Raw genomic sequence first — 14415 nt, 5'->3', positions numbered from 1 at the left:
GTGTGGATCATTTTTTTTTTTTTTTAAATTTTAACCGTACGCGTACGGTAAGCGTAATCAGCGATTTTTAGAAAAAAATTTAAATTGTTTTTTTGGCCTTGGGGGTTGTTGGGGGACACCTATATCGATGCTGGGTGGTTAAGAACTAAATATACTACCCCTTTAGATGTTTTTTGACTTTGTTTATGCTGCCCCCCTCAGAGTGCGAGAGAGAAAATGGCGGCCGCCGCTTCCTGGTTTCGACCGATTCGAATGTTTAATTAGATCGAACAGCCAATCAGAATCACGCTCGCGCACGTCACCGTACGCGTACGGTAAGCGCACCGTAAGCGCACTGTAAGCTGGCTCAGATATATATATTGATTTAAAGGCTATTTTCTCAGAATCTACTGAACAGATTTACACCAAACCTACAAAAGGCACTTCCTTGACCTGTAGACTACCTCTCTGCCAAATTTCAAGGAACTCTGTTCAGCCGTTCGGGCTGTAGCTGTGTCTAAAGGTCCTATGGAAAAATGCATGGGAAAAACGCGTTTTGGGACCCCCCTTTTATCTCAGCCCCCGCTTGACGAATCCCCCCGAGACTTTCAGGGTAGGAGCGGAGCGCAGCGCCCCACCTATTTTGAAAATTTCGCGAGGATTCGTCAACCGGCGCCAAAGTTATTCAAAATAGAATGTTGCGGTTTTCCAATGGAAACAGGGTCCTAACTATAACTACCTACTGGCGACCGCCAGTAGGTAATATATATATATATATATATATATATTACCTACTGGCGACCGCCAGTAGGTAGTTATAGTTAGGACCCCTATTCCATAGGAAATCCGCAACATTCTATTTTGAATAACTTTGGCGCCGGTCGATGAATCCTCGCGAATTTCTCAAAATAGGTGGGGCGCTCCGCTCCGCTCCTACCCTGAAAGTCTCGGGGGGATTCGTCAAGCGGGGGCTGAGATAAAAGGGGGGTCCCAAAACGTGTTTTTCCCATGCATTTTTCCATAGGACCTTTAGACAGAGCTACAGCCCGAACGGCTGAACAGAATTACTAGAAATTTGGCAGAGAGGTAGTCCCTAGGTCAAGGAAGTGCCTTTTGTAGGTTTGGTGTAAATCTGTTCAGTAGATTCTGAGAAAATAGCCTTTAAATCAATATATATATCTGAGCCCGCTTACGGTACGCTTACCGTACGCTTACCGTACGCGTACGGTGGCGTGCGCGAGCGCGATTCTGATTGGCTCTTAGATCTTAGTAAACATTCGAATCGGCCGAAACCAGGAAGCGGCGTCCGCCATTTTGTCTCTCGCACTGAGTGTTATTTATCAAACATGATGCCCAAAAACATGTTACGGGGCTGTTTTGACAACTCCCTCCCACATAGTCATGTTGAGGGAGTCCCCAAACATCCCCCAAGAGCAAAAACGGTTTTATTTTTTTTTCGGCAATTTCGCCGAGTACGCTTACCGTACGCTTACCGTAAGCGTACGGTAAAAAAATATAAAAAAAAAAAACACTATCCACACTTACCCCACCCCCTGTGCTTTTGGTGGCCGCAGGCCACCAAACGTACAGGGCTTATGAATTGTGAAAAAAAACTAAATTTTGGCAACATGAAATTATAAAATCGAAATAAAAAAAACACTATCCACATTGACCCCACCCCCTGTGCTTTTGGTGGCCGAAGGCCACCAAATGTACAGGGCTTATTAAAGTTGATAAAAACCGTGCACGGAACGAACTGCGTTAAGTGGGCGCGCACGCCTCGAATGGCGTAAAGTAACTTAGCATTTAAAAAACCGTACAAATTCACTGAAAAAACCATAGGTTTCACACACGTTATAGTTAGGAATTAGCATTAAAAAAACCTTGCAAATTCACTGAAAAAACCATAGGTTTCACACATGTTATAGTTAGCGGAAATTTTACTGATAAAAAACCAATGAAATTGCCCCGTTATAGTTAGTGCTGGCAACTATAACTCACGCGACCGCAATCTTCTGCTGATGACATATGTGTCTTTATAAAAAAAAATATTTGTAATATATGTATAGCTAAAAATGTATGGAAGAAGACATGGGCAAATAAGTGTCTAAATACAGTATTAGCATCAGCAGAGGATTGCGGTCGCGTGAGTTATAGTTGCCAGCACTAACTATAACGGGGCAATTTCATTGGTTTTTTATCAGTAAAATTTCCGCTAACTATAACATGTGTGAAACCTATGGTTTTTTCAGTGAATTTGCAAGGTTTTTTAAATGCTAATTCCTAACTATAACGTGTGTGAAACCTATGGTTTTTTCAGTGATATATATATATATATATACACACACATATACATACACACACATATATATTCATATACATATATATGTATATACAGACACTTTATGCACAATCCTTGATTTTGCTTTTAAAGCACAACACAAAAAACTAGTATTTTAAAATTGCAATGCAAAGCGATTTCCTGATGATAAATATGTATAATGTTTCTAATTTTTTTATATACTTAATCATGGGCAGTCATTTCAGAACCTCACAAGTAGATGTCAGAGCGCTTTGGCTTTTGGATAAGTAATAGGCCTCCTCTGAAGGGTCAAACAAGGACTCTCTCCCAGTCCGGGAGAGAGTCAAGTTCAAGTCCCTCTGTATTGCCCATAAACTCCTTCAGGTCAAGGGCCCCCCCATTCTATCTAAACTAGTGGTCCCCTATAAAGCTCCCAGAACCCTTCGCTCGGACCAGAAATCCCTACTTAGGGCCCCCAGGGTGTATAAGGCCCGCACGGGTGGCAGAAGATTCGCAGTTCAGATCGCCACCCTCTGGAATGCGCTCCCGTTGGAATTGCGGTCAGAAACTGGTACCCTGCACTTCCGGAAATTGCTGAAAACGTATCTGTTCCCTCTGTAATGTGCTTTTCTTGCTCTTGGTTAGGGTATGGTTGATCAAGCGCCGGGATGCCCAAGGGTAACTGCGCGCTATACAAGACCGACTACAATACAATACAATACAATATTATGTGAATTAACCTTAACAGCCATGGGGATGGGCGACCTGTGGGATAGTGCTGAAGATAATTGCCTGTCAATATCTAGAAAGGCCCTGTCAAAGAGCTTTAGGGAATACAAATTTACACAGATACAGGGGAGCTCCGCGACTGGTGCATTGACCGCAAATTTCTTAGAGATAAAACAGCAATACAGGTTAGAACCTGCTCTTGATGATATTCACCCAGCCCTTGCTAAAAAGCTTTAGCTGCAGTTTAGGTTCAGAGTACTGTCATTACGTGCTTTTACAAATAATTGGGGGGGGGGGGGTTGCCCGACCCAGGGTTGTCCGGTATGTAATAACACATCAGAGACGGACAAACATGCATTATTTTTCTGCCCGGCATACATGAAGGCGAGACACCGATGGTTACTACAAGCTATGCAGAAACCTCGGAACAAATCACTGCGCACAGGCTTTTCGGATTCTAAAATACGATACTAGTATGCCCATTGTGTATTCAGTTTCTCGTTACCTGTTTTCTATGTGGTGTGCACCTCGAGCTATTTTAAAATTAGGGCTCGCTCAATCCGATCATTTCATTCCATCACCGTGATTGGTCGTATTTTTAATCTCATCTTGTGATATTTTAATGTCACAAATGTGTACCATTTAATTATTTATTACACTTTAAACTTCTTTAGGAACTTTACAAATAACACTGTAATGCACAAGCACTTTACTACTGGAAAATTCAATTGAATGAATTGTGCTGTATTTGTTTTTAATTTGTGCTTTTATGGCCTTTCAGGCCAAAATAAATAATGTTTTGACTTGACTTGAATTAAACTTCATGCCAAATCGCTACATGGATTCTCATTTTAGTGTTTATACAGGGAAATTGTCCAACATCTCAGGAATATCAATTTTCAATTTCTTATCAGATGTCCTTATTAAGTAGGTAATTCGCTAGGTCATTCTGGAATATTTAAATTACGTACAAACCTGTTGTGGATGTGTCAGCCCTTGTGGTGCTTACACAAATCTACAAAAACAGCAGAGGATTTAGAAACATATTCTGAAGTTTATAGTTTGCCACTTTACAGTCTACTCAATATGTGGGATGGGCAATATCACTGCCTGGGGGTTACAATAACTTTATAACAAAAACTGCATAGTTCTGAATACAAGCATTCCCCACTCAGTTCTGCAGAAACCAAATCAGAAAAATCATGACTTACCCCACCCAGGTGGTAATCGTCCCAGAGGATCAAACTCTTTATTTTGACCTGGATAATCTTGATTCTACAACAAAAGCAGTGTAAAGTAACTGTTAGTGGATGAAGGTAAAAATTAAGACATTACATGCACCATTTTTAATCAGAACGTGTCGATATTAATTGTCATCATGGCTTTTTCTCATAAGTTAAGTCTGAAATATATTAAATTGACTTGCCACCTAAAATATAATGGGGACTTATTTACTTTTCAGCAGTGTTGTCTTTTCTCCAACAGAACAGCATTGCTGAGCACTTCTTCACTCACGGGAAACACTCATTAAAGAATGAAAAGTCAGAGCAGACCAAACAGGAAGGTGAAAGCTAAATGGGATGTTTTCAGGCCAGGTCGCTCCCCCAACGCGGTAGCACACCCTGCTCCTGCCGTGCCCCTGAGCCCTGCTGCCTGCCGGTTCGATCCCTGCTGGCCCAGTGGTGGGTCTCCTTCAGTGGTACCTGTGTCTCTGTGCCTCTTCTCCCTAATTTCGGTCTTTCTTTTTGCTGTCTTGATTTCTATCTTTCTTTGCTTTCCCCACTGTTTTTATTTCCCAACCTGTATTGCCTTGTCTGTGCCGTTTTTTTACCCACAGTTGTATCCCGGCGAGCACGCTGGCCACGCTCCTCTTAGAGGCCACGCCCCTCCTAGCCGTCCTCCTGCACACATAAAAATGTGTATCTTCAGGACGCGCAGCGGACGAGCGCAGCGGGCGCGCCGTCTGCGCGCCGAAGGCGCGCCTAAGGCAAGCCCGTCTGCGCCCGTCCGCGACGGGCCGGGACCAGGGGCCATGTCCCCTGATTCCTCTATCACCTATTCTAGAGATGCCCTTTTTAGCATCAGACCAGCACACTGTTCACACAGTCTGCCCCCGAGTTGTCATCTGGCCCCTATCACTTGCTCCATTTGCAATCTGTCCCTTTCCTCCCTCCCCTTACTAACAAACACTACGACCTGCAACTTCCTTTTCACCCAACCCCGGTCTACACATATTAAACCCCCACAAGTTTTTACGTTCCTTAGTCTAAACTGTAGGTCTCTAGTGAAACACAAAAGAGACATCTTTGATCTTCTTATTTCTATCCAACCAACGGCTTTATTTCTCACCGAAACATGGCTTAAAGATCACTCTGGCCCTGATATTGCATCTGCCCTCCCCGACAACTACACGTACATCGGAAAAAATAGAGTGGGTAAAGAGGGTGGCGGCATCGCCATAATTTTCAACAGATTATATTCTTGTAAATGGGAGGACTTGACATACCGAACAGTGAGGCAGGATATTTTAAACTTCTGCTATCCCCTAATTTTACCTTCTCTGGGATGCTCATTTATCGTTCGCCTGGCTCCGCCAGTTCGTGGGCAACTGCCCTTCCCGAGCTCATTGCCCCTCTACTGCAGGACTCCACGAATTTTACGATTATCGGTGACCTAAACCTGCACTTTAATGACGCATCTTGCTCAATTACATCCAATCTTCTTCAGGACCTAGCAGCTCTTAACATCATCTTACATAACTCTGGCTCCACCCATAAAGCTGGGAATCTTCTCGACCCCATCCTCTCCAATCTTGAATCTATTGTATGCAGCCCATCTCTACCCCTCTTATGGTCAGACCACTACTTGGTGACCTTTTCTGTCACTATTAACTGCTCACCCAACCTTCCCCTGGTCCTTACTGAATCTCGACCTCTCAGAAAATGGACTAATCTGGACCCTACAAAATTCAACGCTTATCTTGAAAATACCATACCTTGTACTTAAGTAAACATCACTGAAGCAGACTTTCTAGTTAACACCTGGCTAACTGAAGCTGTTAATATATGTCTACCCCTGCAAAAGAAAAAGCACAACCAGCATCACCCCCCTGCGCCCTGGTTCACAGATGCATTGAAAAAAGAAAAGACACTATGTAAAAATCTTGAGCGCAAGTGGCACATTTATTACGACACAAGCTCTAAACAACGATACAAGACTGCCTTAAATAATTATCATACACTTTGCAGAACTGCAAAAAAAGACTACGTCAATATCACAATACTCGAGGCACAGAATCGCCCCAAGACCCTTTTCAAGGCTGTACAAGAATTATCAGGAGCAGCATGCCAACCCAAAGCGCCTTGCCTTGATGCTCTACAATGCAATTCCCTAGCTGAATTTTTTATTTCTAAAATTGACTCCATTTATGTTGATTTTGACAAACCATTTTCCCCTTCCCCTTCTCCAAAACTACCCAATGCAGCCACCCTATGTATCCCAGAGGCTTCTATTGACAAACTCACTACTCCTCTGCAACTGAGTAGCTCCACCAACAGGTCGGTTTCTATGATCTCTTCTGAATCCGAACACTTAGAGGAAATCCATACTCCACCTGCCCAGCAAATTAGTACCTGGACCCCTCTCAACAGCTCCTCACTCACCAACATCAAACAATATTAAATCTGGTTCTCCGCTGGATCCTTTTCCCCCTCAAATATTAAAAACTCTGGACACCCCTGCTCTTAATACTATTCTGGACTTACTCAATTCCTCCCTCAGAGAAGCTAAGGTCCCCTCCGCGTGGAAACATGCTATGATCAAGCCACTATTAAAAAAGGCTAATGCTGACACCAACAACCTATCCAACTTCCGTCCCATTTCTCTTCTCCCTGTTTTCTCAAAAATATTAGAAAAACATTATCACACAACTCACTCAACATGTTGAATCCAATAAGATCCTCCATCCATCTCAGTCTGGTTTCAGATCCGGCTTCTCAACTGAATCCACCCTGCTGGGGGTCTCAGAAACCATTCGTTGTCAGGTGGATGAGGGGGAGACCGTAGCACTCATTCTACTTGACCTGAGTGCCGCTTTTGATACGGTCTCCCACCCCATCCTCATCAATACTCTTAGATCATCTGGCATCACCGGCTCAGCCCTCAACTGGCTCATTAGCTTTCTTTCAGACCGCACTTTTCAAGTTTTTTCCCCTTCCTCTGCCTCGCAAATCTATAAATCAGCGCATGGTGTTCCCCAGGGTTCCATCCTAAACCCCCTACTTTTCAATTTGTACGTCAGCTCTCTGGCCTACATTGCAGAACAGGCAGGGTTAACCATCTACTCATACGCTGATGATACACAGATCATTTACTCTCTCAACCGGTTCCCATTCCACCCCTTCCTCTCTCTGTATAGGTCTTAATAACATCGCCAAGTGGATGCACAAAAACAAACTTAAGCTGAATGGGGGGAAAACAGAGCTTCTCTTATTTGGCAAAAACACTACCCTGTGGGGCCCCCAACACTGGCCTGCACAAATGGGTAAGCTCCCCGTACCATCTAAAACAGCTCGTAATCTGGGCATCACTTTCGATGATCAACTCTCCATGAAACATCATGTAGTAAAAATCTCCTCCACCTGCATTACCATCATCAAGTGGCTTCGTAAGATCATCGGGATGCTCCCTCAGGAGACCCAGAAAACCGTAGTCCAGGCCTTAATCACCTCTAGACTGGACTAGGGTAATATTCTTCTCCTGGGGGCGTGCAAAGCGGTAACCCGTAAATTGCAGACAGTCCAAAACATGGCGGCTCGGCTGCTCTGTAAATTACCTAACATATCTCCTACTTCCAACTCACTTCGTAAACTGCATTGGTTACGTATCGAAAACCGTACGAAATTTAAGGCCCTCTGCTATATGCACAGGATAAACAGAGGCCATGCCCCTCCATACCTCAGTACCTTAGTGCATCGATACAGCCCTGCCCGTACCCTTCGATCCTCTAACTAGCATAGGTTCAAAGTTGCTAGAGTCAAGAGAGCCAGGATGGGAGGTCGCTCCTTCTGCGTCCTGGCTCCATCCCTCTGGAACTCTCTTTCTTTATCTCTCCGCACAGAACCTTGTTATCTTAAATTTCGTAAAGAAGTTAAGACCTGGTTATTCAAAAAATAATGTCACTCTAGCCTTCAATCTGTCTTCCCCTCATTTTTTTTTGGTCTTTGGCGCCGGGAAACCTCCGGGTAGCTGCGCGCTTTATAAGCTTAAATATAATAATAATAATAATTATTCTGTATTGCCTTGTCTGTGCTGCTCATTCTCCTCGCCCCCATCCCGTGTCTGCGCCGCGTCTGTTTCCCGCCGCTGCCTCCCCTGCGGCACCGCCCCCGAGCCCCGATTCGCTTCCCGCTCCCCCCTCCCAGCTGCTCCTCCCTCCCTCGACCCCTCATAATGCAGGCCGCTGCACGCTGAGGGAGCGGTCCTTGACCCTGTTTTCAGGCCAGGTCGCTCCCCCAACGCCGTAGCACACCCTGCTCCTGCCGTGCCCCTGAGCCCTGCTGCCTGCCGGTTCGATCCCTGCTGGCCCAGTGGTGGGTCTCCTTCAGTGGTACCTGTTTCTCTGTGCCTCTTCTCCCTAATTTCTGTCTTTCTTTTTGCTATCTTGATTTCTATCTTTCTTTGCTTTCCCCACTGTTTTTATTTCCCAACTTGTATTGCCTTTGTGCCGTTTTTTTACCCACTGTGCCGTTTTTTTACCCACTGTTGTATCCAATTATTCTGTATTGCCTTGTCTGTGCCGCTCATTCCCCTCGCCCCCATCCCACGTCTGCCCCGCGTCTGTTTCCCGCCGCTGCCTCCCTTGCGGCCCGCCCCCGATTGGCTCCTGCTCCCCCCTCCCAGCTGCTCCTCCCTCCCTCGACCCCTCATAATGCAGGCCGCTGCGCGGCCGCGCCGCTGGCACGCCAAAGGCGCGACTAAGGCAAGCCCGTCTGCGCCCGTCCGCGCCTGGACCGCGCCCAGCGCAATAACCCCTGGCCCCCGCAGGAGCCATACAACCAGGCTGAGCTACGACACCGCCACCCTCCACGCACTCAACACCGGCCGATCATCCACCTGCTAACGAGCCACCCCGAAGCGCACCCACGGACCCTTCTCCTGCCGAACGTGCAACTTCACCTGCCTCCGCACCGCCACCCCGCCCCCCGGACCATGCAATAACAACCACCTCAAGTGCATCCTTCTCAACACCCGCTATGTCCACAAACACGCCATCGAACTCTGGGACCTCCTCGACACAACTGCACCGGACGTTGCCTTCCTCACGGAAACCTGGATGAACGCCTCCTCAGCCCCAGACATCGCCATAGCCATCCCGGACAGCTACAAGATCACCCGGAAGGACCACATCAACCAGACCGGAGGAGGAATCGCCATCATCCACAGGAACTCGATCAGAGTCACGACCAACACCGAGGACGCCCTCCCCTCTGCCAAACATCTACTCTTCCAGATCCACACCGACCCCAAGACCACCCTCAGAGGAATCCTCGTCTACAGACCCCCGGGACCACGCACACAATTCAGCGAAGCAATCGCCGATTTCATCAGTGCGCATGCCCTCACCTCCGCAGACTACATTCTCCTGGGCGACCTGAACTTCCACCTGGAGACCAACAACGATAAGAACACCACCTCCCTACTTGAAAACCTCACCAACCTCGGACTCGAGCAACTGGTGACCACCCCCACCCACCTCGCCAGTCACACGCTGGACCCCATTTTCTCCGCCAGCGACGTCTCCTTCAGCCACACCACCGGCATACACTGGACAGACCACGGCTGCGTCCACTTTACCTTCCAGAAGACCACATCCCACCACCGCCCACAACAGATCCCCCGCAGATACTGGAGCAAAGTCACCACAGACCAGCTGACCACATCACTGAGCCAGAACCCACCAAACGACGCAACTGACGCCAACGCCGCCGCAAGCAACCTCACACAGTGGATCAGTGACTGTGCCGACGCCCTCGCACCACTAAAAAAAACCTCCGGCAAGCCCAGCAACAAGAAAGCCACCTGGTTCACCGACGACCTCAAGAACACAAAGAAATCATGCTGAACCCTCGAGAAGACCTGGCGCCATGACCAAACAACAGAGAACCTCACAGCTCTCAATACCGCAACCCGCAAACACCACCAACTGATCCGCACCACCAAAAGGACCACTCTCAAAGAACGCCTAGACAACAACGCGCACAACAGCAAGGAGCTCTTCAGCATCGTGAAAGAACTCTCCAACCCCAGCGCAAACTCCAACAACATCCCACCCTCGCAAGACCTCTGCGACTCCCTCGCCACCTACTTCCACCGCAAGATCGCCGACATACACGACAGCTTCGATGCTCAGACCCCACTACCAGCCACCGAGCCAACGCCCCCCACCGACACCCTCAACACCTGGACCCCCGTCAGCATCGAGGACACCACCCACGTCATGAACACCATCCACTCCGGCTCACCATCAGACCCCTGCCCTCACCACATATTCAACAAAGCAGACGCCGTCATCGCACCCCACCTCCGGAACGTCATGAACAACTCCTCCTTGTCCGCCACCTTCCCAGAGAGCTGGAACCATGCCAAGATCAACGCCCTACTGAAGAAACCCATAGCGGACCCAAAGGATCTCAAGAACTTCCGGCCCATCTCCCTTCTCCCCTTCCCAGCGAAGGTCATCGAGAAGACCGTCAACAAACAGTTGACCACCTTCCTCGAGGCAAATGGCTCCCTCGACCCTTCCCAGTCAGGCTTCCGAGCCAACCACAGCACCGAGACCGCCCTCATTGCAGCCATCAGGACCATGCTCGACAACGGGGAAACCGCCACCCTCATCCTTCTAGACCTCTGCCGCCTTCGATACCGCCTGCCACCGAACTCTAAGATCCCGCCTCCACAACGCAGGGATCCAAGGAAAGGCCCTGGAATGGATCACCTCATTTCTCTCCGACAGAACCCAGAGAGTCCGCCTCCCTCCATTCCGGTCCGCGGCAACCAAAATCATCTGCGGCGTACCCCAAGGCTCCTCACTCAGCCCGACCCTCTTCAATGTCTACATGAGCCCCCTCGCCACCATCGTACGCAAACACAACCTCAACATCATCACCTACGCAGACGACACCTAGCTGATCCTCTCCCTCACCAAAGACCCAGCCACCGCCAGAATCAACCTCCAGGAAGGAATGAAAGACGTCGCGGAATGGATGAAATACAGCCGCCTAAAGCTAAACTCAGACAAAACGGAGGTCCTCATCCTGGGAACATCACAATCTGCCTGGAACGACTCCTGGTGGCCCACCGTACTGGGCTCTCCACCGACACCCACGGACCACACACGCAACCTAGGATTCATCTTGGACTCCTCGCTCACAATGTCCAAACAAGTCAACGCCATCTCGTCCTCATGCTTCAACACCCTGCGCATGCTTCGAAAGATCTTCAGGTGGATCCCCACCGAAACGAGAAGGACGGTCACCCAGGCCCTCGTCACCAGCCAGTTGGACTGCGGAAACGCCCTATACGCAGGAACCACAGCAAAACTTCAGAACAGACTCCAGCGCATACAGAACGCATCCGCATGCCTCATCCTGGACATCCCCCGACACAGCCACATAACCGCCCACCTGAGACATGCACTGGCTCCCCGTCAACAAAAGAATCACGTTCAGGCTCCTCACCCACGCACACAAAGCACTCCACAACGCCGGACCCGAAAACCTCAACAGACGCCTCATGTTCTACACTCCAACCCGCCAGCTCCGCTCCGCCACCCTCGCCGCCATACCACGGATCTGCAGAATCACCACCGGAGGAAGATCGTTCTCCTACCTGGCCAACAAGACATGGAACTCCCTCCCCGCCCACCTACGTCTGACCCAGGACCACATCACCTTCAGTAGACACCTCAAGACCTGGCTGTTCGAGCAGTAGCAGCACCGCCCCCCCCCCTCCCCCCAGCACCTTGAGACCTTCACGGGTGAGTAGCGCGCTCTATAAATTTCTTGATTGATTGATTGATGCAGTGTCTCAGACTGGCATCTTGCTGTATGAAAGACACCGCGAAAAGTTACTGTATAACCCTGCTAAACTAACAGGTTGAATTGTAAGACACCTGACAAGTTGGCCTCAAGAGGAACTACAGCGTTGTCTGCTGGGGGAGGCTGGAATGACATCCCTTTAACTAGGTTCTTCTCCACAATCCCTCATGTCATCTGCTGCAGCCTGCCCTGACATCACTAGAAAATGTGAAAGATCTTGCAATGTTGGAATCACTGCCTATGAGGCACCACTGAAGGGCCCTTATGTGTCAGTGTGCATGCGTGACCAAGAGGACACAGGAAGTTAGCACACCTACGAGGTGTAATACGATCAGCACTGGTTGGAACATGTGCTACATTCTGAAACATCTGTTTTACAGCCTGAATATTGCTTATCTTCTTAGGAGGGGGAAAGGCTCAGCTCGATGTAGTGTTTAATATTACCCCTATGAACAGACGTGGGTCTGCTGATGGAAAAGCCAAGTTAGAACAGCAAAGACCCTATTACAAGAAGGAGGCGCAACACCATCGTTGGAGGTTGGCCTTTAGGAGCCATCCAAGTACAGGAAGACTGGGATTCCTTAATGTCTGAGATGGGCGTCGACCACTGCCATCACCTTCATTAAGACTTAGTGAGCCAAAATCAAGCCAAATGCAAGGACGGCAAATTGGTAATTCACACCATGAAGCGCAAGTTCTTCCTGTGCGATTGCGGGATTAGTATGTGAAAATATGCATCCAGCAGAACCAGACACACCATCCAGTCTTCCAATTTCAGTTTTGGCAACATCTGAGCCAGGGAGAGCATCTTGAATTTTTTCTTGCACATAAAGCAGTTCATGACCTGAGGTCTAAGATCGGATGAAGACTAATGTATTTTTTCATAACCAGGAAGAAATTTGTTACTTACCTTTACCTCCAGTTCTCAAGCGTTGGCATCTTTATATTTTCTCATGCTTGAATCAGTCTCTGTAGTCAGGCTGGGAATCCCCAGTACATTAAAATAGCACTATATAGTGTTAAAATGGCCATAGTCCTGAAACATTACCTATTTAGTAGAGCATCCACTTCATTTGAAAGAACCGAAACCTCAGTCAATGAGGTGGAAGCTTAAGCTCTCCTACTCTCCATAGAGGCCACAATAGCTCAGATTTCAAAGCAAAAGTGTAAGAAGAGTATATAATAAATTAGCCTCTGAGCAGGGAGAAGGGATTGTTGCATGTGAATGTATAAAAGATACCAATGTTGGAGAACTGGAGTTACAAGTCAGTAACTAATTTATTTTCCAACAATGGATCTTTTCTATACTCAAATGCTTAAATTAGAATAGCAAGCAGTGCACATTATAAGGCATAACAAAAGCAGGAACAGGTTTCTGATGACTGGCTGTCCCACTGCTGCGTCAGCTTCTGCAAACATGTCTAGGCACTAATGCTTTCTTGGTGAATGTTTGTCTGCGCTTCCAGGTGGCTGCAAGGCAGATGTCTTTTCACATCAGCATAGAGTGCCATAGTTGACACAATGCTCCTAGTGGAACGCGACCCTGCTCTTTCGTTGAAGGGGTGTTTAACCTTGACTTGACAGAAAGTAATACAGGCTGTCCGCCAACGAGCTAGCCCCAGTTTGGACATGGGATGGTCTCTTCATGGTTGTCTAAAAACACAAACAGCTGGTCTGATGTGCGTATGTTCTTTGTTTTGTCTATGTAAAGGCATCCACACAAGTCCAATGAATGCAACAATCTTTCTTCTGTTGTAGCTGGATTTGGAAAAAAGATCTGAGAATGACAGGCTCATTTAAGTGAAAGTCAGTAGGAACCTTGGGTGTGAATCTTGCGTTCGTTTTCAAAATTACTTTATCTTTTGTGAATCGGAGGAAAGGTTCCTTGATGGTGAATGCTTGAATTTCTCTCGCTCTCCTTGCAGATGTCAAGGCTAGGAGAAGCAGTCTTCCAGGGGATGAATTTCAAATGGTCCTCACTTATCAGTTAAAAAAGGGGTAGCATTAAAAGATAGTATAGTATTAAGTTTCCATGAGGCCTGAGGATGTCGAATAGATGGGAATGCTCTGAAGAGCCCCTTCATAAACTGTTTTATGATCCGCTGGGAGAGCAGAGTAGATGACAACAGTTCAGTTCTCCTGAATTTCGAAATTGCAGCCAGATGAACTTTGAGTGAAGAATATTGAAGTCCAACAAATCTGAGAGAATTTGATGAGGTGAGCCTCCATCAGTTCAGCCAGCACCACTGCAGCCTGTTTTCCACGCCACACCGCGTCCACAGAGTGGTCTGACCGAGGATCCAGGCT

At 47.6% G+C, this 14415-nt stretch overlaps 1 protein-coding gene across 1 annotated transcript in view; it reads right to left on the bottom strand.

The window, feature by feature from the left end:
• The window catches only part of ITCH (itchy E3 ubiquitin protein ligase), an 811820-nt gene that overhangs the window by 329062 nt on the left and 468343 nt on the right, over positions 1 to 14415 (bottom strand). The window contains exon 11 of the mRNA XM_085619094.1: positions 4222 to 4285. Coding sequence (XP_085475220.1) covers positions 4222 to 4285 — 64 coding nt within the window. The remainder of the gene's footprint in view (positions 1 to 4221; positions 4286 to 14415) is intronic.

Source organism: Triturus cristatus, chromosome 7 (genome assembly GCF_964204655.1).
Source record: "Triturus cristatus chromosome 7, aTriCri1.1, whole genome shotgun sequence".
Taxonomy (NCBI): domain Eukaryota; kingdom Metazoa; phylum Chordata; class Amphibia; order Caudata; family Salamandridae; genus Triturus; species Triturus cristatus.
This window is presented reverse-complemented; position numbering and strand designations above follow the sequence as displayed.